Raw genomic sequence first — 25,070 nt, 5'->3', positions numbered from 1 at the left:
CAAACTTTTTTTTGGTGGCAATAAGCATTGTCTATAAGTTTCGTTACATTTGATTGAGGCTAACTTAAGTTAGAGAACGGAAACGAAAAATTCAGCAATTTTTCCATTTATAAAGGGGCATAACTCTAGAACGGTTAAAGTGACACCACCAAAATTCAAACTTGATCTGTATTTTGTGGTAATAAGCATTGTGTATAAGTTTCATAACATTTGGTTGAGGCAAACTAAAGTTAGAGAACGGAAACCAACTTTGGGACGTACTGACGTACAGACGGACAAGGGTAAAACTTAATGCCCCCTCCGCTACGGCGGGGGCATAAACAAATTTGAGTTTTTTTGTCATGTGAATTTCTCACTTATAATGAGTAATAGGATAACTAAGGGTTCCTTGCAACACCTACATGTCTGTCAGACAGAGTTCACCTAACCTCCACCACATTTCATGGATCAGTGATCAAGGTTAAAGTTACATGATTAGGTCCATTTCTCAAATGCTATAAGCAGTAGGTCAGCTATATTTGGTGTATGGAATGATTGTAATAGGTACATGTCAGTCTGGCAGGTTTCATCTGACCTTGAGCTCATTTTCATGGTTCATTGGTTAATGTTACGTTTTTGTGTTTTGGTTTGTTTTTCAAGTACTACATGTATAAGCAAGAAGTCAACTATATTTAGTGTATGGAATGATTGTAAGGTGTACATGTCCAACTGGCAGGTGTCATCTGACCTTGACCTCATTTTCATGGTTCACTGATCAATGTTAAGTTTTTGGTTTTTTGTCTGTTTTTCAAGTACTATAAGCAATAGGTCAACTATATTTGGTGTATGGAATGATTGTAAGATGTACATGTCTGTCTGGCAGGTATCATCTGTCCTTGACCTCATTTTTATGGTTCAATGGTCAATGTTAAGTTTTTGTGTTTTGGTCTGTTTTTCAAATACTAATATCAAAAGGTCAGCTATAGTTGGTGTATGGAATAATTGTAAGGTGCACATGTCTGTCTGGCAGGTATAGTCTGACCTTGACCTCATTTTCATGGTTTATTGGTCAATGTTAAGTTTTTGGTTTTTTGTCTGTTTTTCAAGTACTATAAGCAATAGGTCAATTATATTTGGTGTATGGAATGATTGTAAGATGTACATGTCTGTCTGGCAGGTATCATCTGACCTTGACCTCATTTTTATGGTTCAATGGTCAATGGTAAGTTTTTGTGTTTTGGTCTGTTTTTCAAATACTAATATCAAAAGGTCAGCTATATTTGGTGTATGGAATAATTGTAAGGTGCACATGTCTGTCTGGCAGGTATAGTCTGACCTTGACCTCATTTTCATGGTTTATTGGTCAATGTTAAGTTTTTGTGTTTTTGGTCTGTTTTTCAATTGGCATAAACAATAGGTCAATTATATTTGGTGTATACAAATATTGCAAGGTGTTTATGTCTGTCTGACAGGATTTTTCTGACCATATCCTCATTGGCATAGATCTTAAAAAATGTTAAGTTTCTGTAATGCTTTTAGTTAAACTTTTATCTTTAAGACTTTCAAGATAAAATCAATGGTCAGTAAAGCAGGCAAGACATTTTAGTGTGTGCACTCTTGTATTCCTTTAGTGTGCATATGATTTGCAATGTTTATTATGTATTTTTAACTAACAAACACAAATTAGAAAATATTGGGTGTCATTCTCTTCACTGAATTCACGAAATCCCCAGATTACTGATAACTTCTGTGTATATTTCACGCTTCATTCCTGATCCGATGACATTTTATTATGAAACCGGATGCGGGTACGTGTAAACGACGAATGCCAATTTGGCTACTCGTCCCTGCATGCGGGGTCACACAGACACTGCCTAAATTGAAAGCTTGGTCCCAGCTACAAAAAGAATTGTAATCTCACAAACCATAATGTTCAAACATTTGATAACATGGATACTAAAATAATTCATCAACTAAATAAAAAATATGATCTAAAGTTGAAAAACAATTAAAAACAATTTACCTCCTCTGCCAATTTATCATGTCCACAGGAATACAATTCAACCACATGATGTCTTTTAAAAAAGTCCAAATCTAGACCAAAGTCCTTAGCAAGTTCAAGAACCAGTTTACACCATTTACGGACTGGTTTAAACCGAACTGAATCTGATCCTGGGAATTGTGGTGATTTTTCTATATCCTCTCTTTCACCAGAATGCACAGTACATGTAATTATTTTGGACAAAAACTACAATAGATGTAAACATTCTTTTTAATTTCTAGTCATTTTTCCTGTATACTTTGAATACTTAATAGTTATTACAGATTAATATTATAAATATGAGTTACACTTTGACATATATTCAAACAAATATGGATGGACTACATTATACAGAAAAAAGGGTAGCATATATTGTGGCATGGTTGTTTCATTTTTAACATTGATCATTAAGATAGGATTTAAATGCCACTGGTATTAATTAAAAGACAGATATCAAATACTGATTGATTTTCTCTGAAACATTCATAGCTCTACAATGTGTCGATACCTGTATCTTGGCATTGCACAAGTTCATGTTTTTCTCTTGACTGTTTGACGTCTTTACACTAAATCCATTGGATGTTGGATGTGTACTGATTGATAATTTAGTCTTAGATGCATGAATTTTTTTTTTAGTTGTTATTGGCTTTGAACTAGCTGTCAGTAACTGCAAGTACTCTCAGATCTGTACTTAGTGTCTTTTTGTTGTTGGGATGTACAAGTACCGGTCCACATCCACTCTGTGTTTTTGTTAGATGTATTTCTATTTGTATCCATCTGATGAGTTATACAGGTAAGAACGATGATTACCTTATTTTTTTAACCTATAACATGAAATCAAACAGACCTCAAAAAATCCAACTGCACGTGGTCGCAATCTATAAATGTTTGTTTATAGTTGTTAAGAATACCCATTTACATGCAATATTTTTATGACATCCACATACATTACTTTGAAGACGTTCCTTTAAAGGTATTTTTATGAAATTCACATACATTACTTGAAGACGTTCCTTTAAAGATATTTTTATGACATTCACATACATTACTTGAAGCCATTCCTTTAAAGATATTTTTATGACATTCTGATACATTACTTTGAAAACATTCCTTTAAAGATATTTTTATGACATTCCAATATATTACTTTGAAGACATTCCTTAAAAGATATTTTTATGACATTCACATACATTACTTTGAAGACTTTCCTTATAATATATTTTTATGACATTCACATATGTTACTTTGAAGATAATTTTATGACATTCACATATGACACTTTGAATATATTTTTATGACGTTCTCATAAATTCCTTTAAAGATATTTGCATCAGTTAATCAGTTAACTATTCCTACAAACCATCTGGTTTTCCGTCAAAGATGAGAGGTTTTATATGCACTGTTGAAGTACTTCCTGCAACTGTAAAGATGAAAACATCAACACAGCAGTGTTCCCTTAAATAAGTTGTTCTCTTTTTCCTATTATTTCATGGGACATGTACACATTCACTCAATATTCTACTGTTATATTTACCTGTTTTCTGTTATTAGTTATTGTAGGGTCAACATTCTGAGAAGGCAGTAATGGATGCTGATCAAATGCCTTGAAGAAACTATTTCTACCCTGAAATCAACACAAAATTCTATTTAAAAAATCTCTTTTTTTTAATGATTTTTATCTTTTTCTGAAAATACAAAAGGAAAACTTAGTTTAAGCAACCATTTATGTGTACATTGATCCTAATTTGGAAACCAAATACATATACCTTCTTGTTGTATTCAGGTGCCAGATCAATCTTAACATTTTGCAACCTTTCCTAATTAAGAATTTAAACAGGACTGAAAAAAATCACTATTTCTAATTGATATCCTCTCTGTTTATAGTAATATTGTAGCATATTTGGGCAGTACAAATGTTTATCTTTTCTTTTTTCTAATGTCTGTGAATATGAAATGAATTTTTTAGTGTCTCATTATAAATATAAAGCCTTTTTTTAATAAGTTTTGTTACAATAGGTATGATGGCTTAACTAATAACAAAGTTTTAATTCACTTCTCACAATAGCTCTACATTGCAGAATTACTGAAAAGGAAGTATATATATATATATATATATATATAAAACAAAAATTTACAGTCAGCTTAGAATTTGTGTATCTTTCTTAAAGCATATAGTTCTATAAGTTACTCAAATCCAATTACATGTTCATTGTGTAGTTCTTTAAGGGTGACCCTATTAAATTCTCATTTTGTAGTTCTTTAAAGGTGACCCTATTACATGTTCATTGTGTAGTTCTTTAAGGGTGACCCTATTACATGTTCATTGTGTAGTTCTTTAAGGGTGACCCTATTACATGTTCATTGTGTTGTTCTTTAAGGGTGAACCTATTACATGTTCATTGTGTAGTTCTTTAAGGGTGACCCTATTCCATGTTCATTATGTAGTTCTTTAAAGGTGACCTTATTCCATGTTCATTGTGTAGTTCTTTAAAGGTGACCCTATTCCATGTTCATTGTGTAGTTCTTTAAAGGTGACCCTATTCCATGTTCATTGTGTAGTTCTTTAAAGGTGACCCTATTCCATGTTCATTGTGTAGTTTTTTAAGGGTGACCCTATTCCATGTTCATTGTGTAGTTCTTTAAAGGTGACCCTATTCCATGTTCATTGTGTAGTTCTTTTAAGGTGACCCTGGCCTATTCCATGTTCATTGTGTAGTTCTTTAAGGGTGACCCTATTCCATGTTCATTGTGTAGTTCTTTAAGGGTGACCCTATTCCATGTTCATTGTGTAGTTCTTTAAGGGTGACCCTATTCCATGTTCATTGTGTAATTCTTTAAGGGTGACCCTATTACATGTTAATTGTGTAGTTCTTTAAGGGTGACCCTATTACATTTTCATTGAGTAGTTTTTTAAGGGTGACCCTATTACATTTTTATGAAGTGTTAAAAGTCCTTCATAATAATTTTAGCATTTGGTCAACCCTGTGAAATTACAATATTGTTCAATCTTCAAAATGACATAACGGAATACTGTCAAAATCACAAAAAAAAACATTTTAACTAAATACTTTATGGGTACTGGTTTGAATATTTCTGTGCAGCTGGCACTTTTGTTGTAGCTTTAAAAGTTTCGTTATGGAAACATATACTGTCTTGTTTTATCCCCTTCTTTAGGTAATGAAGAATAAATGATAAGAATAAATGAGTCACATTATGCTGTCAAACCAATCACTTTGTTGGGATCCAATAAAATATACACTTGAGGAAATTATTTATCTGAAGATGTACATTTTTGAAATAAGGCATGTCTTAATTACCTTAGTGTCAAAAAGAGAAATCACTTTGACAGATTTGATATTGAAGGTCAAAACTGCTAACATTATCACAGAGAGATGATAATGGTGATGTATCAGACCATAATTTGTTGTCTTCTGTTCAACTGCTAGCTCTACAAGAGATGTAGGACCCCTTATGTCCTGCCAAAGTGGTTCAATGTTAAACACAGGAACTTCATTGGCCTCACAGTTTGCCTACAACAAAGGTGATGAAATTTGAAATTACTTTTTAGAATTAATATTTGTTATTGATTAAAACATTAATTTATGTACTTTTCAATTAATTTGTGATTTTTTTTTTTAAATTTCCATTGAATTTACAAATACATCCCTATTACATGGAATCAAAATAAAAACAAATAAACAACTGGGGTACAAGCACACTATACAGCCATTCACAAAAATGATACAAGGTTCTTTTGTGAGAACTGAAAGATCCTTGGACAGCCAAATATAAATTTTGATTTAAAAAATAAACAACTCATCCAAGGTTGTATAATAAGAGAACTTGAAGGGATTCTAAACAATAAATGAAAGTGCTGTTCTGGTTACATAAATAATTATATGGTATCAATGTTGTTTAAATCTGCACATCTGCAGTGTTATATATTTACAGGTAACCGATGCCTGACAGGTGAATAAATAAAATAATTTATAAAGGCATAAATAAAACATAATATTTGTTTGTCAAGACAATATGACAAAAAAAAAAGAAAAGGATTGAATATGCAACCCAATATTGTAGGAAAAAACTAGAGTATACAATATTTTATTTTTTTTTATCATCCAATGATTATGACCCTGACGTCTTGGGAAAGGTTTTTAAAATACATCAGTTCGAAATAATAACTGCTAACCTCTTAAAAATATTATGTCACAATATTGAGTCCAACTAAAACATTGCCTATTGCAGAAAATATTTTATTGGAACATGCTTTCCATCAGGGAATAAGCATGCATATTAGTCAGAATTATGAAATAGTATGAAAACATAATACAGCAATACCATTATAAAAAAGATTATATATAAACAGTCAGTAAGATTGGTTTGAAATAATTCTAATAAATACTGAAAGATTTCTATTTTCATTTGTCTTGTTTTAATTTACCATTCACTTTCAAGATTCCAAAAGAGGGGAGATAACACTACATCATACAGTTACTACATATTACCTTTGTCTGAAGGAAAGAGAAAAATGTTTTTAAGGTTTGATAATTTTTTTTTACAAAATACTCTAACAGTGTTTTACATATCTCATATATGTCAACAGTATATTGACATCGCATATAATATGTAAATGAGACAGCAACTCAATAACAAACAACATCGAGATAAAAGTATCTCCAATTTCTTCTCTGTATTATAGCACTATTGCTTAATTAAGAGATTCAATATAAACTATATGCAGGAGGCCTATGATACAAATGTCATAATTTTAAAGTGCCTTTACTCAAGAACAACAAATAAAAAAAAAATCATCAAAATCAAAAGGGAGTTTGATTAATTAGGCTGTAATATTGTTTTAAATTCTTATACCATCATGGAGATATCACCAAAACAGGAAAATTTACTTCCCCTTTTAATGCTTTTAAGTCCCATAACTTGACAACAACTTTTCAGGCAACTGTCAATTTATGTTAGCCATTTTACAAATCAGTCAAAGAAAATCTACTTCTAAGAAATAAGAACAGATGGATAGTATTTGACATATACTCTATCAAAATATAAACATCATCATAATTAAGTTCATAGTTCTTTAACATCATATTGGAGGAAAATGAATCACAATCACGCAATTCAAAGGTATAATTAAACCATGAATTTAAATGAAAAGAAGTATTTTTCCTCAATCTAGAAAATTGGTACCTACAAAAATAAATGAATCCACAGTAACAGTTAATATCATATTGCCACTGATACAATGTTTACAAGACATAAATTGAGTAAAGCTGTAATCTATATGGCCATACTAAAAGCAATATAACTTAAGGTGTGTTTATTCACTGCAAGAAAACTGAAACATTGCAAATCAAATCACTGTGATAATAAAGCTACAAATGAGTTACCTCCATCAAAATGTCCAGGAATTCTGTCACAGCTTCCATAAAGTCAACCATTTTACCTTCACTTATTCCAATCTCCTGAAATTCAATTCCAACAAGAAAAATAAAAGTCCATACTTCTGGAATCTAGAGCAGGGGTATATGATATGTGTCCATATGACAAAATGACCTGCTTGTACAATCATATATCCATGTTCAAAACCCTAATTTGGCATATGTTTTTTAAAGTTCACATCATAATGAGCATGTGAATTTGAGATGAAGAACAACAATAAAAGTTTTGTTCCTTTGCTTTTGTTTTTTTTCTTTTTTTCATGTGTATGCAGTGATTTAGTGTCATGAATTGATACATCATATCCATTCTTTTCCATTATGTACACTAAGTTTCAAGTTGATGTGACCACAAGTTGAAGTGATGGTTAGCTACCTAAAACCAAAACTTAAGCAGATACGGGATGACGGTCAGACAGACAGACTGAAAAACATAATGCCTCCTCTGCTATTGTAGACAGTGCAAAAAAAAAGTAAACATTTTGTATCTGTTACCTAATTATATGGTAAAAATCAGCTAATATTTTGGAAACTAAATGGAAAGCCATAAAAACTAGTATGTACCTAGCCTGTTGTTTAACTATTTTTTACTTATAACATCTGTCAAGTTGATAATTTGACATTGCATCATAAGGATGATTATAGCCATGTTTGAAAAGCTTTCAAATGAGAAAAAAATTATAAAAAGTTATCATCAAAAGGGTATGGAAAGTGTTGGAAACATTATGTTCTAAAGAGCAAATGGCACTCAAAAGTTTGTAGTCAGACAAAATGCACTAACCTTTCTTGTTAACCTATCCTTTGGTATTTTTCCAACCTACAAAATATTATAACATTTGATTTTCATCTGTTCTTTCTAAAATCAAAGACATTTGTTTATTAAGGTAGATTAACTGTATACCACCATCTTGGATTGTATAATACTAGTTCTCAATAGGTCTAGTTCTTTGCTTAAACCTGCAAATTTTGAGACAGATTGGCAATTAATGGGTTAGACTTTTATTGGAATAAAGAAAAATAAGTGATTTATTGCATTATTCAGACTGATTTATAAAATACCAAATGTGTGTGTTTCTTTGAAGGACCATAGCTCTGCACAAAATCATCAGAACAGAAATTCAAACTTGATCTGTAACTTGTCATGATAAAACTATATACCAATTATCAAATCCAATATCCCCATGTAATATGAATTGTAAACAGGAGTAGGAATCTTACCTTACCATTAATTCAGGGTCTCAATGTTATATGAATGGTAAACAGGAGCAGGAATCTTACCTTTTCAATTTATTTAGGGTCCCCATGTAATATGAATTGTAAACAGGAGCAGGAATCTTACCTTTTCAATTTATTCAGGGTCCCCATGTAATATGAATTGTAAACAGGAGCAGGAATCTTACCTTTTCCATTAATTCAGGGTCTCCATGTAATATGAATTGTAAACAGGAGCAGGAATCTTACCTTTTCCATTAATAATGCTGCTGACTGGAATCTTTTTGAAATGAACATACTCCACATCATAGCTCCTACTCCTGAAATTAACAATTTATTTTTAAGACTAAAGCAAAAAGAAAAACATGGGATTTATATTTAACAAATTGTCAGTACAGGTAAAGTCTTTGTTTCCTACATTTAACAACAGTAAATATTCTTTTTTCCTTCTTAGATAAAGTCACTGCAAGTCAAGTATTTACATTACAATGAATATCAGTACCATCTAGAGGCTGAACAGATGTTTATATTACATTGAGTATATAATCAATTAGAAGCTGGAATAAGCAAAACTTTTACCAACTAAGACACATTCTCAACACTTTATCACAGTCAGGTGTAATTTAGTTAAACCATTCTTACCATGCTGGAGAACAGCGTTCTGTACTAGCTTTAGATACTCGGAAGAAAGCTTCAAATTCTGCACCAACTACAAAAAGAAATATACAACTGGTGTTCAATATCCAAATTTCCATGTAAAGCATATCATTTTATAATAAAATGCTTTAACAAAAACAAAATACTACTGTCCAATGATATTTTCATTGAATAATAAAGGTAAGTACTGATTAACAGGTTTTCTGCATACTGAAATTCTAAATTAACAGCTGCAAGTCATACGAAGAAGCATCTTTAGCAAGTGAGTGCAGTGAATGAGGACAAGAAGCATCTTTAGCAAGTGAGTGCAGTGAATGAGGACAAGAAGCATCTTTAGCAAGTGAGTGCAGTGAATGAGGACAAGAAGCATCTTTAGCAAGTGAGTGCAGTGAATGTGGACAAGAAGCATCTTTAGCAAGTGAGTGCAGTGAATGAGGACAAGAAGCATCTTTAGCAAGTGAGTGCAGTGAATGAGGACAAAAAGCATCTTTAGCAAGTGAGTGCAGTGAATGAGGACAAGAAGCATCTTTAGCAAGTGAGTGCAGTGAATGTGGACAAGAAGCATCTTTAGCAAGTGAGTGCAGTGAATGAGGACAAAAAGTATCATACTGTATCAAATATCTCATATTTTACAATATCAATATAAAGAAAATCTAACAATGGAATATCGATGTTAAGGTTTAATTTTGTGGATTTCATGATGAAAACAATATTTTTTCATTATTCTACAAGCCAGCTTGAAGAAACATAATAGGTTCAGGTCAAACAAATCATACATTATTACATCAGAGGTAAGTCTAGGTCATAATAATAAGACAAGGTTAAAAATATTTGACACCACAAACATGTGATACTGTAATTTGGAGGTCTTCTCATTAGTTTTAAGATAAGAGACAAGACCTTACCAAAAGGATATTTCGCTAAAAGATGCGACAGCAGCGTTATACAAAGATATCTAAGTGGGTAAAATATATTTTGGGTAGGCATTTGCTCATTTTCAATTTTGCCAAAAATTATGTTTGAAATGAGAATTTTTTAACAAATATTTCAATATCAACATATTTATGAAATAATAGTGATATCACAACTGACATTTCTGCACTAAAGTATTTCAATTGTATTACTGTATTAATAAAAGAACATAGTTCCAATGTCCCCTGCGTTGCAGATATTTAATCTATCCAGGGGCAATAACTAAAAAAAACACTTTTTTTTGTTGTTCTTTAAAACAATTTATAAATAAAAAGCGTGTGCAGACAAAAAAGTGTTTTTTATTGTATACTAAATATTTCAAAGACACCTTCAAGGGCATTACTTATAGTATACTATAAGTTTTATAAAAAAATGTATATGAGAGCGCTAACGAGGCCATTTTCCATAAATTCAATATTTCCAAGGGGCATAACTATTTTTAAAACAGTCGATCGGCCACCATTATAGAACTTGTCCGAGATATTGCTGATATTAACCTATAGTATAAGTTTTATAAAAATCTGGCAAGAATTGTACCCATTTGAGCACTAACGATGCCATTTTCCATAAATTTAATATTTCCAAGGGGCATAACTCTCATTTTAAAAAAGTCAATCAACCACCATTATAAAACTTGTCCGAGATATTGCTGATATTAACCTATGGTATAAGTTTAATAAAAATCTGGCAAGAATTGTACCTGTGAGAGCGCTATCAAGACCAGACGGACTGACCCCCGGTATTTCCATGTCCCCCGCAACACGTTAAGCGGGGGACAATAAAATTAAAATACTTCTGAAATGGTATAAGGAATTTACTATTTTAGCAATTTCAGGAGCCATATAATGGCTCTTATCATACCTCTTCATTTTATTCTGAAAAGGAGACACAACTGTGATGCAGATTTGTTAAAAGAAGATTACAAACTATGTCCCCTTCTCACTCATAAAGATACAAAAAAAAGACATGTAGGATTTATTACAGAGTTAAATGTCACAGGCTCGACAAAAAGACATGTAAACAGATAAGAGTAACTATGACTCTGTAACAATCAAACAATTTATGATGGTGACAGAAAAACTTGTGATATTTTATTGTGAAAATAATATTTTCAGTCGTTCTCCTTCACAATCTTGCTGTAGTAAATTTTGTGTTTAGTGTATTAATTGTTTTTTTGGCTTTTAACTAGCTTTCAGTAACTGTGAGTACTCTCAAATCGTATGTTCGTGTTAATTTGACTGTTGATACAATTTGTAATGCATTTTTGTTATTTAATGTTTACTTATTTAGTGTTATATCTCGTCTCACTATTTTTAATATATACCACCTTTGATAAGTGTTTGGTATGACGATAAATTTTCAGATCTGTTCTCGTTCTATGAACAACAAAATTATTTATTTTGTAAAATATATTTCCGTACTCCATGTATACCTTTCAACAAAATTATTTTTATTTACCTGTGTACATTATTTTATTTGGCGGCATTTTGTCCAAGGTTATGGTTGTCTTTCTGATATTGTTTCACATCTCACCCCTTTTTTTTATTAATTTTGTATTTACACTGTGTCATAGATCAAATTTATTCATTCAGTGTATGTTCACTAGTTTTTGTTATGTCTTTTGATTGAGTTAAGCCATTTCAATTGATATTTTATAGTGTGTCTTTCTATGTTGTAATGTTACACTATTCTTTCAGGTTAGGGTGAAGGTTGGCACCTATTAAAATGTTTAAACCCGCTGCATTTGTTTGCACCTGTCCTAAGTCAGGAACTTGATGTTCAGTGGTTGTCGATTGTTGAGGTGGTTCATAAGTGCTTTGTTTCTCGTTTTTTTTATAGATTAGACCATTGGTTTTCCTGTTTGAATGGTTTTACACTAGTCATTTTGGGGCCCTTTATAGCTTGCTGTTCGGTGTGAGCCAAGGCTCCGTGTTGAAGGCAGTATTTTGACCTATAATGGTTTACTTTTACAAATTGTGACTTGGATGGAAAGTTGTCTCATTAGCACTCATACCACATCTTCTTATATCTCTTTTAGTGAAATAGCCAATGTGAGAACAAGCTCTAGTATACTTTGAAAACTGTAAGAAAGGTTATAAAGATAAACTGTGCAATACATGCTATATATAGAACCAGAATTCTGTCTGTCCTAAGTTAGGAGCCTGTAATTCAGTGGTTACTGTATATCATATTTGTTTTTCCATTTACTGTTTTGTACATAAATCAGGTTGTTAGTTTTTATCATTTGAATTGTTTTACATTTGTCATTTCAGGGCCTTTTATAGCTTCTTCTGCGGTATGATTTTTGCTCATTGTTGAAGGCAGTACAGTGACCTATAGTTGCTTACTTCTACAGTGACCTATAGTTGCTTACTTCTACAGTGACCTATAGTTGCTTACTTCTACAGTGACCTATAGTTGCTTACTTCTACAGTGACCTATAGTTGCTTACTTCTACAGTGACCTATAGTTGCTTACTTCTATGTCATTTGGTCTCTGGTGGAGAGTTTTCTCATTGGCAATCATACCCCATCTTCTTTTTTTTATGTAAGTCAATGTATGTTTTAGGGTTTATTGGAACCTGTAAAACATTTTGTATAAATCAATCAGTAATATTACCTCTGGATCATTGTACCAATACACAGCATTTTCCCATGATGTATTGGCATACAGAACATCATTGTCTAAACTGTGGATAAATCTCTGCTGTAAAATCTCTAAACATCCTGAAAGAAACAATAGTTTAAAAAAAATATTTCAACTGGCAGCTTTATTAAAATTCTAATGAATGTTTTAGAGATGTTTCTTAATGGATATCGGTAAACATATTTAGTATCTTTTCCATTACACTATCTGAATCAAGTTTCATAATGAGAGCAGGTTTATAAAATTTTATGTTTCACTTGTTATTTTTAATAACAATCTTTGTACATAGATTTAACACTAGTGATTATTTATTTTCAAGACATTTAAGATTCTTCTTATTTATTGGTAGTCTGAGTAAATGGATTAATGTATATATGTAATCTATGCATTCATTTTAACTCATTTTTGTCGAGCCTTCGACTTTAGTCGAAAAAGCGAGACATAGCGATCCTACATTCCGTCGGTGTCGTCGTCGTCGTCGTTGTCGTCGGCGGCGTCCACAAATATTCACTCTGTGGTTAAAGTTTTTGAAATTTTAATAACTTTCTTAAACTATCCTGGATTTCTACCAAACTTGGACAGAAGCTTGTTTATGATCATAAGATAGTATCCAGAAGTAAATTTTGTAAAAATAAAATTCCATTTTTTCCGTATTTTACTTATAAATGGACTTAATTTTTCTGCCGGGAAATATTACATTCACTCTGTGGTTAAAGTTTTTAAAATTTTAATAACTTTCTTAAACTATCCTGGATTTGTACCAAACTTGGACAGAAGCTTGTTTATGATCATAAGATAGTATCTAGAAGTAAATTTTGTAAAAAAATAAATCCATTTTTTCCTTATTTTACTTTTAAATGGACTTACATTTTCTGCCAGGAAACAACATATTTACTCTGTGGTTAAAGTTTTTAAAATTTTAATAACTTTCTTATACTATTTTGGATTTGTACCAAACTTGGACAGAAGCTTGCTTATGATCAAAAGCTAGTATCTAGAAGGAAATTTTGTAAAAAAATAAATCCATTTTTTCCGTATTTTACTTTTAAATGGACTTAGATTTTCTGCCAGGAAACAACATATTCACTCTGTGGTTAAAGTTTTTAAAATTTTAATAACTTTCTTATACTATTTTGGATTTGAACCAAACTTGGACAGAAGCTTGTTTATGATCAAATGCTAGTATCAAGAAGGAAATTTGTTTTCTTCCAATTAACATTACATTCAGTCTGCAGTTAAAGTTTTTAAACATTTATTAGATTCATAAACTCTCCTGGATTTTTACCAAACTTGGACAGAAGCTTCTTACAATCAGAAGATAGTATCAAGGGGAATATTTTTATTGATTTACTTCCTCATTTTTGTTGAGCCTGCGATTAACAGAAAAGTAGGCGAGACACTGGGTTCCGCGGAACCCTTACGAATTTTTCATACATGCATCCCATTATTATTAATCAAATAAGTCTAGTATTCACCCTGTATTTTATCCAGTGTTGTGACAGTCTCTGTGACCTCTTTACCAGGGTCAACCTCTACATTATCAGACAAACCAAACTTGACTATATCACATGGCTGCAGACCTGTCTTGGCAATGTACTTGGCAACCAGCTCTGATAGTGAACCTGTAAACATCATACAATCATTATGCACCAAAGAACAATGTATTTTTTATCTGGCAGACCAATTTAACTTTATACTAAATTCAGATGATAAAAAACTTCTAAAGACATGATTTCATTAATAAACTGTTAACACAGAGATATGTCTCGCCTCTTTGTTATTTTGATAATGCAAATGTTGAAATTTAAATAGATATTCTTTAACATATTAAGTTATGCAAATATTCAAAGTCAATGAACCATGACTGAAGGGGCATGGCTAAACAATCTCCATAGAAATGAGATGTGCCAATGCTAATACAACTGCATATCAAATACCATTGACTTATCAGAAATTGTTCCCTTTAAACAAACCTAAAGACAAACATTAACTTGTAAACTATGTAAAAGTTTTAAAATCAATGAACCATGATAAGGGGGTGGGGCTATATAATCTCAATGGAAATGAGACTTGCAAATGCAAATACATTAGCATACCAAATATCATTGACTTAAAATTAGTGGTTCATATTTAACTGATCTAATAACAAACTAATACATGTAAACTTAACAAAAGTTTCAGTCAATAGACCATGACTGAGGGGGGTGTGGGGCCAAATAATCTCCATGGAAATGAGATATGCTAATGCTTATACAAGTGCATACCAAATATCATTGACCTACCACTAGTAGTTCCCCATAAACTGACCTAATCACAAACTAATACATGTAAACTAAGCAAAAGTTTCAAAGTCAATAGACCATGACTGAGGGGACAGGGAAAAATAATCTCCATGGAAATGAGGTGTGTCAACGCTAATACAACTGCATACCAAATATCATTGACCTACCACTAGTGGTTCACCATGAACAAGACCTAATCACAAACTAATACATTGTTGACGGCGCCGGCTAACCCTGGAAACACCATACCTATGTCTTGCTTTTTTACTCCGTCAAGGCGAGACAAAAATCTATTTAAAACCTAAAACAATGGCTTTTTCCTCAATAATTTTGTAATTATTTGAAGGAAAGACTTTTGCCACTACAATCATAACAAATTCATTGATGGATTGCTTAATATCCATCAGCAAATATTACATAAATATTCAGGATAAGAACATGTTATTGTGAAATAGACATTATGCTTTGTACTTGACTGACACAATGAGTCAATTAAGAAGGTAATAGTATACAAAGTAACAGTCTAAACAAATACATGTCGCCCTATTCAGACACATTATTCTGATTTTCTCTCAGCTGACCAGTCTTTATTCTTACTCCTAAAAGCTGTATGCTTGGTGGAGTAGTAGTAAATACCAATTTCAAAAGTCTTTCGTTTGACCCACTGCAGGATTGACCTAATTACCAACCACTAGAGAGCAGTTATATTGATGATAAATACTAGATTAGGTTGACAGGGTCATGCCAACCCTCCACTTTTTTCATACAATGAACACATTGATTCTGCCTCACACAAATACATTTACTGCATTATCACAAAAGAATGTTTACAATATAGATAGAAAAGTGTTTTTTTCCTAGCCATAATGTAAATTAATAGAAGTCTATAAAAACAAAAATTTTAAAAACAAACAATTTTACACTTTATTGCTTAGAAAAATATATGGAAGATGATCCCTTCTATGTGTGTTAACATAATGGTTTTGATAAACTATGAAATTAATGAAAATTATCTCCCATGAATAAATATATGTTTTAGAGTACCTCTTCCACCTTCCATTAACTTTGAAACAGACACAGGAATAGGCTGTGACATATCGTCTGCTCTTTGTAGACCTAACAGATTACACAAAGAGAGCACATCTTCTAACTGTTTGACTAGCTGGTCCCATCTCTGTAAGTCGACTGAGTTACATTGACTTGGATCATCATTTGATGCTGTATCTGCATCAGGATCCTGTCAATATTACAGACACAATTATCAAAAAAGGGGAGTTAAACTGATCCTTATTCTTCTATATATAGTCAGCAGGGTTTAAGAACATCAGTTGTTCGACCTGCTAGTCAAATGCGTTTTGTTAAAATATACTTTTTCACTTTTTTGGTCTTTTGGAAAATGTTGTTTGTGCTGTGTTTGGACCCCTCTACCAAGAAATTTGTTTTGCATGCACACGTATAAAAATTGCGGTTTTTATCCAACGCAATCATAGGTTTGAACGTTGTTTTCAATTTAGACTTGTATATATAAATATATATGTTTTCAATTTAGACTTGTATAAATATATATATTTATATTGTGAAAACAAAATTACTTCATTTCTTACTCAAATTCACATAAGTAACCAATCAATCAACATATAATGTCATCATCAATATGAAGGTAGGTGTAGGATATATGTCAATAAGACAGCAACCCACAACACAAAAACCAAAACACATCAATGTCTGTTCATCAGAAAGATACACTTTTGAAATGAAACATCCTAAAGATGATTCTGATAAGTTTTAATTACTATTGGATTGATTGATTGTTAGTGTTTTATGCCACTTTCAGCACTCTAAGCTATATCATGGTGGCCAGTTTTTATTGGTGAAGGAAGCTGCAGGGCCCCAGTCAAACTGACATCAGTGTCTAACCCAACCTGATTAAAATACAGATCTTGAGTTCACACCTTACTTACATCCGACCATGTCCTGATTTACTTTGTCTCCTTGTAAAATAACCATGGATAGAGTACGTTCTTCAATCAGATTGTTTATCAATTTCATACACCATAGTTTACCCACAGAATTTAGCAAATTTGAACAGTTTAATATTCAAACATACGTATATTCCTATAGATAGTTATCTTACCTTTGCTTTGACTCGATTATATTCCATTTGTTTAGCTACGGATCTGCAGGCAAGGCTAAGTAAATATGCTGCTACTGCATTGTTACTATGACCACAAGTATCTCTTATTTTCTGCCACCAAGGAGAGATACTATCACATTCAACTAGCACTTCAGCTTTGTCTGTTAAAAAAAGACAAGTAAAAGATTAAAGCATCAATTTGTCTTTTTAAGCATTGCTTTTATAACAGACAACTGTGCTGTTGGATTGCTGTCCTATTGAAGTACACATCACATCTCCTTTTCTTCAAATTGATTTATATATACATCAATATGTAATTTTATTTCATTATTATCTATCATAATTATTGTCTCTTTTGCATCTTAGGTTTTAATAAAATGCTTCGCTGGGGCGCAGCTTGATACGACCGCAGAGGTCGAACCCTGAACAGTTGGGGCAAGTATGGACACAACATTCAAGCTTGATACAGCTCTGAATTTGGATTGTTATTAAATATTTGACACAGCATAGGTTTCTGACACAGAAAGAATGTGGTCTAAGAACTTGAATTTTTTTAATTTACCTATTATGGTCCAATGTCCAAAATCAAAATACATGGTTAGATTCAGCATATCAAAGAACCCCATATATTCAATTTTTGTTGAAATCAAACAAAGTTTAATTTTGGACCCCAACTTGGACAAACTTGAAAACTGGGCCCATAATCAAAAATCTAAACACATGTTTAGATTCAGCATATCAAAGAACCCCAAGAATTCAATTTTTGCTAAAATCAAACTAAGTTTAATTTTGGACCCTTTGGACCTTAATGTAGACCAATTTAAAAAACGGGACTTAAAATTAAAAATCTAAATACACGGTTAGATTTGGAATATCAAAGAACCACAATAATTCAATTTTTGATGAAATCAAACAAAGTTTAATTTTGGACCCTTTTGACCTCAATATTAACCAATTTGATAGCGGGGCCCACAAATAAAAATTCTAAATTCATGGTTAGATTCAGCATATCAAAGAACATCATATATTCAATTTTTGTTGAAATCAAACAAAGTTTAATTTTGGACTCCAATTTGGACCAACTTGAAAACTGGGCCCATAATCAAAAATCTAAATACATGTTTAGATTCAGCATATCAAAGAACCCCATATATTCAATTTTTGTTGAAATCAAACAAAGTTTAAATACTGGACCCTATCTTGGACCAACTTGAAAACTGGGCCCATAATCAAAAATCTAAACACATGTTTAGATTCAGCAAATCAAAGAACCCCAAGAATTCAATTTTTGTTAAAATCAAACTAAGTTTAATTTTGGACCCTTTGGACCTCAATGTAGACCAATTTAAAAAACAGGACCCAAAATTAAAAACCTAAATACACGGTTAGATTTGGAATATCAAAGAACCACAATAATTCAATTTTAGATGAAATCAAACAAAGTTTAATTTTAGACCCTTTTGACCTCAATATGAACCAATTAGATAACGGGGTCCACAAATAAAAAATCTAAATACATGGTTAGATTCAGCATATCAAAGAACCCCATATATTCAATTTTTGTTGAAACCAAACAAAGTTTAATTTTGGACCCCAATTTGGACCAACTTGAAAACTGGGCCAAAAATCAAAAATCTAAATACATGTTTAGATTCAGCATATCAAAGAACCTCATATATTCAATTTTTGCTAAAATCAAACAAAGTTTAATTTTGGACCCTTTGGACATTAATGTAGACCAATTTGAAAACTGGACCCAAAATTAAAAATCTAAATACACTGTTAGATTCGGCATAACAAATAAATAAATGTGATCAAAGATTTTACAAATCTAATGCGCCATACTGTGCAATTAAAGATTACTTCTTGAAATTTTTCAATATTTGAAATTTGAAAAAAAAATAATATTTGAAGAATAATTCTTTTTAATTTCTGAAATCTGAAATGAGAAAAAATTGGCCCCCCACAATTTCTTTTTATCCCCCCCCCCCCTTTTTCCCCCAAAAAAATTCTTTCCCTCAAGATATGGTCATAATCTCAATTCAAATTTCCAATGGAGTTGGCAACCATAATTACCCATTTAAATTTACCATAGTGCTAACTTAATCTATTTTATAATAGAATTAATAAAAATATAGTGTCAAATCTTTCATATGGATTTTTTTGTAAAAAAAAAGATGAAAACATTTGCAGATATTTTTACTGGTCTTCCTTTATAAATATGCATTTCTTTAAACATAATTTAAAAGCAGAGTAAGGGAAGTAACCAAAACGTTGTATTTGGATTACCTCCCTTACACTGTTTTAGATTATCTTTATTGTTCATTAACCATTACTTTATACATAATTTAAAAGCAGTGTAAGGGAGATAATTTCAATGATGTATTTGATTTATCTCCCTTACACTGCTTTAAATTATGTTTTGTACTAAAGTATTTGTCCATTAACCAGGACAACCTTGTTTTTCCCCATTTTTTGCCCCTAATTCCTAAACGGTTTGAGCCATAACCCCCCAAAGCAAATCCTAACCATCCCTTTGTGGTATGGAAACTTGTAGTATAATTTCAGAGAGATCCATACACCGTTCCACAGTTATTGTCTGGAAACTAGAAAATGCTCATTTTTGGCCCCTTTTTGGCCCCTAATTCCTTAACTGTTGGTACCATAACCCCCAAAATCAATCCCAACCTTCCTTTTGTGGTATTTAACCTTATGGTCAAATTTCAAAAAGATCCATTCACTTAAACTAAAGTTAGAGTGCGAAAACCAATATGTATTCGGACGACGACGCCGGACGACAACGACGACGCCGGACAACGACGAAGACGACGACGACGCCAACGTCATACCAATATACGACCACAAAATTTTTTTGCGGTCGTATAAAAAGTAGCTAGTTAAGATAGTACAGGTGTCTGTTTTTGAGCATCCCTTCTGGGCATGTTGCAAAAATACCCTTTTTTGGTTTAAGAATATTTTACCAGGTATCACAAATATACAATAGAAACATCTAAAACTTGAAATTTCAAGATTAAACTATCAAAACATTAAGTGCTGTTGAGTGTATTTTAGATTTTCAGAAAAAAACTTTTTTAAATCAAGGGCAGATAATTACATTGAATTTGATAGGACAATTAGTGTTTTAGGGATTTTTCATGAAAATAAGGCCTATGACCCCTTATTTTTATTTGATACTTCAGAAGTATTTATGAAAAGCAATTCTCTTATTGAATTGTAACAAATTCTATCCTTTAATGTTTCCTCAATAAGGAAAAATTAAGTTTCCCCTACATAATCTATATAAAATAACTGAGATTTGGTTAATTTCAATATACAAATATGTATTTTAACGAAAAAAAAAGGTCAGTGACTCCCAGTTTTCATATTGCTATTTGAAAGCACATTTACCCAGAAGTCTTTAACAGAAGTTTAAGAAAATTCTATCTTCGAACATTTAGACACCCCAGCTACCTTAATTTACAGTAAATTACAATTGTTATATTTCAAATCAAATTTCATTTTTACTACAATAAAACCTTTAAAATCAATACAAATAAACTTATGGGCTCATTAATTCTCTTATTTTATGACCCTAACTATCTGATAAGACTCTGAAGAGAGAGGATGTGTTTCTGAGTGCTCCTGATAAATGGATTATGTGTAATCATGTCTATACTAAACAGTTTTACTGCTGTGAAATCATTGTTTAATTCTTTCAATGCAACTATACTATTTAAAGCAAATAATGAATCAAGTGAAGAAAATTCAGAAAATGAAAGTATTTCATTGGATTTATCAGCTGAAAATGTGCCAGACTTTTTACAAATATCACCAAAGAAGAATAGTGTAACTATTCATGTCGCACAACATATGTTACAAGATGTACAGAGAATCTTGGATAGTGATCTTAACTCTATAAAAAGTCATTTTCAGTATGGAAATATATACAAAACTGTAAGTAACTCAGTAACAGTGACATTATATGTAAGTACTGGTACAATTAATGTTCAAGGTCGCAATGTTTATACTTGGATTGACACTTTTGTGGCAACCTGTGAATCCCTTGAAAAATAAATCATTTCATCCCAACCAAGATCATCCACACCAGTTGAATTTATAGAAGAAATTTTTAACAGTTCCATTGAATTTTCCCAAGAGAACTCACAAATGTCCGAAGAGAATAATGATCAAGCTCAGAACCTTAACTTCTCATTAGACTCAATAACTGATCTTTCCAAATCGATTGATAATTCCAAATATGATGGGAAAAGCAGGGAGGACTTAATTCAGATCATTAATGATCTAGAATCAAAATTGGTGAATAAATGCAGTGATGTGTCCATACAAACTGAAAGTATAGCTATATCTATTGATCAGTGTCAAACAACAAAATTTGTCATCACATGTGATATGTCAACACAAACAGCACCAATTCCAGCTCCTAGGCTCTCAAAATTGAAACTTCATAAGTAACCATGCCAAACTACCAACCAGCCTGAAAACCAAATTCAACACCTAAAATCTACCAAAACACAAAATTTTGAACAATCTAAACCGAGTGATAAAAACTTGATTATCGGTTCATCCATTCTAAAAGAAATCAGAACTTCTGGCCTATCTAAAACAGATATAAGAACATTCAGAGGTGCCAACATTGATAGGATCACTAGCGAAATTGTGAAAATGAATTTAAGAACATATAAGAATATCATTCTTCAAGTTGGTGGAAATGATATTAGTGCTGGAAAATCCCTAAATGAAGTGGAAGAGGACTATGAAAGTCTTATCTGGGCAGCTCGTTCATGTAGCAATAAGGATTGTAACATCATAGGCTCAGGACTCCCCCCAAGAAATGATGTAAATGTGTACAGTGCAAACTTAGTCCTAGAAAAACTGTGTCAACAATATGGATTGGTTTTTATACGTCAGTATGAGATGTATATGAGTGACAGTTTCAACCAGAATAAAGGTTTCTATACTCATGATGGTATTCATTTTAACTCCAGAGGAACATCCAGATACATTAAAACAATTAATAATATAGTTGGAATACTAAATTATCATTCTTATGCCTGTGCTAACTGTGGTGAACTTAACCATAAAACATCCTCGTGTAGATTTGAAATGAAAATGAAAATGTATGGCCACAAACTGAAATTTTGTTTAGCATGAAAAAATGGCAAAGAAGAGAATGCCAATTTAACCACTGTTTCAAACAGATTTAATGCACTTTCAACATTATGCTCTGAATGCAATTTATTATCTTGTATATGTAAGTCCACATTTTCTATTTCACAAGAGTATGGAATTTCTAAAAGAAACAAAAATGGGAGTGTTAATTATGTTATCATTGAAGAAAAAGAGAATGCTAATTATTCATTTGACACAACCAAGAAAGTGTCTATTGCAAAACTTAATATTATTAATGATGCATTAATTACTTCAAATAATGCTGACACTTTATCTCAAACATGTGGACAGGATACATTACTTGGTGATAAGCAGCTTGATACAAACTGTGTTATGTCTGATCATGGAAGTAATATTGAAAGGAATAACAACGTCGTCACTTCAAAGGTTTCATCTGCGTTACCGCCCATCTTTCGATAACTCGTTAATTGGTTTAATATATGGCATGGTAATTGACTCTCGGCATGTGATAGATTAAATCACTGACACTTTTCGGTCATTTTCGTGTTCCCGGAAAATTACGAATAGACCGGTTGTTGTCGTATATACGTATGAAGTAACCCGAATAGTTCACTCGTTACATTCCGCTGCTGTACGCTACCGAATAGAGTCAGTCGTTGAATGTTGATTTTAGTCTATTTTTCCTATTTATGTCTTTTTCGATCTTAATAGTTTAGGCCGACAGTTATCACATATGGAATTTAAGAAAAAGGGTGGATCATTTTCAATTTTAATATTTAAAACCAGTTAATTAAGAAGCCATTTCTGAAAGTTAAGAAGATGATTGTACAAAAAATATGTTTCGACCCCCTTTTATTAAATACGAATAATCCAAGTCTTTCGTGTATACCAGGCAATTTAAATATTCACAATTTTAAACGTTTCTATTCTTTATTTTGTACATAAACTAATTTGTATAAAATAAATTTGCGGTTAGACAGATACGTCAAGCTCATTTTGTTTGGTTGATTTTCTTTTTGCTGTAACGTGCTACATTAATATTAGTATTTAATTGTAAACACTTTTTTAAAATAGATATAAATTTAACATGTTTACGAACTTATCATCCCGATTTTAATTGTCCAGTTTCAATAATGTAATCAATTACTTGAAAGTAAATATTTTTATAAATCTCGATAAACTTGGCACATTTCAACAGTAAAATATTCTGTGTCTACATTTGTCTACATTATTTTGTTCAACATCATGTGAACCCTGATCGCGTTCATCGTTATTACCTGTTTTACTCGTGATCCGCTTTTAATCGGAAAACACTTTTAGATCAGTTTAAAACAAACAGTAAAGAGCAAAAATAAATATAATTGTCCATGTTAAACTGTTGTATTTTAAACAATTCTAGTCCGTCTTTCAAGTCTTTTACATCATTCGATTTCTTTCTGAAGGTAGAAATTTTATATGATACAGCGCCACCTTGTTATAAATAAACTAGGGATTTCCCACAGGCGATTTATAATTACCGGACTCGATAAAATCACGTGACTGATAAGAAATTCCAGATGCCCTTTTACAACCGCGGTATCACAGACAGTAACCAAAGGGGTCTTGCCGCTGAGACTATAATTGGATAAAATCATATGACTATAGTACAGAGCTCTGCAGGCCATATATACATGCTAATTAGTCGTTGTTATTCCTTTTAAATATTACTTCCATGGTCTGATAATGATTCTAATGATATCATAGCATGTGATTTATTGTATCCACTTCCTGAGGCCAATTGTCTAATTGATGTGAAATTATCTTATATCTATGTATTTACTTTAGCAATAGCTATTTGTATGTATTATCTAATCATGGAAGTAATATTGAAAGGAATAACAACGACTAATTAGCATGTATTAATGGCATGTAGAGCTCTGTACTAAAGTCATACGATTTTGTCCAATTATAGTCTCAGCGGTAGGACCCCTTTGGTTACTATCTGTGATACCGCGGTTGTAAAATGGCATCTGGAATTTCTTATCAGTCACGTGGTTTTATCGAGTCCGGTAATTATAGCGCACCTGTGGGAAATCCCTAGTTTATTAATAACAAGGTAGCGCTGTATCACATAAAACATCTACCTTTAGAAAGAAATCGAATGGTGAAAAAAACTTGAAAAACGGACGAGAATTGTATAAACTACAACAGCTTAACATGGTAAGTTGTAATTATTTTTGCATATTTTGGCTTTTTACTGTTTGTTTTAAATTGATTTAAAAGCATTTTCCGGTTGAAAGCGGATCTCAAGTAAAAACAGGTAATAATGATGATGCGGTCAGGGTTCACATGATGTATAACAAAATAATGTAGACAGATGTAGACATATGATATTTTACTGTTGAAATGTGCCAAGTTTATCGAGCATTAAAAAAAATATTAACTTTCAAATAATTTAGACTTACATGAAATAAAAGTCATAAAATACTTTATTTAAACATGAAATTAAAATGGTTAGCGGTGCTACCGTATTAAAATTTATATCTATTTAAAAAAAAAGTTTTGAT

General features: G+C 31.8%; 1 protein-coding gene across 1 annotated transcript in view; it reads right to left on the bottom strand.

The window, feature by feature from the left end:
- LOC127739434 (rab3 GTPase-activating protein non-catalytic subunit-like) overlaps nucleotides 1–25,070 on the bottom strand; it is a 71,037-nt gene that overhangs the window by 4,369 nt on the left and 41,598 nt on the right. Inside the window, exons 22-32 of the mRNA XM_052251197.1 lie at nucleotides 17,374–17,534; nucleotides 16,284–16,476; nucleotides 14,433–14,579; nucleotides 12,931–13,037; nucleotides 9,325–9,391; nucleotides 8,932–9,002; nucleotides 8,252–8,287; nucleotides 7,423–7,497; nucleotides 5,338–5,550; nucleotides 3,555–3,644; nucleotides 2,003–2,227 (exon numbers count right to left, since the gene is read on the bottom strand). Of these exons, the coding sequence (XP_052107157.1) occupies nucleotides 2,003–2,227; nucleotides 3,555–3,644; nucleotides 5,338–5,550; nucleotides 7,423–7,497; nucleotides 8,252–8,287; nucleotides 8,932–9,002; nucleotides 9,325–9,391; nucleotides 12,931–13,037; nucleotides 14,433–14,579; nucleotides 16,284–16,476; nucleotides 17,374–17,534 (1,385 nt within the window). The remainder of the gene's footprint in view (nucleotides 1–2,002; nucleotides 2,228–3,554; nucleotides 3,645–5,337; nucleotides 5,551–7,422; nucleotides 7,498–8,251; nucleotides 8,288–8,931; nucleotides 9,003–9,324; nucleotides 9,392–12,930; nucleotides 13,038–14,432; nucleotides 14,580–16,283; nucleotides 16,477–17,373; nucleotides 17,535–25,070) is intronic.

This window comes from Mytilus californianus, unplaced genomic scaffold (genome assembly GCF_021869535.1).
Source record: "Mytilus californianus isolate M0D057914Y unplaced genomic scaffold, xbMytCali1.0.p SCAF_4, whole genome shotgun sequence".
In the NCBI taxonomy this organism is placed as follows: domain Eukaryota; kingdom Metazoa; phylum Mollusca; class Bivalvia; order Mytilida; family Mytilidae; genus Mytilus; species Mytilus californianus.
The sequence above is the reverse complement of the archived record's forward strand: the minus strand, read 5'-3'. Positions and strand labels throughout refer to the sequence as shown.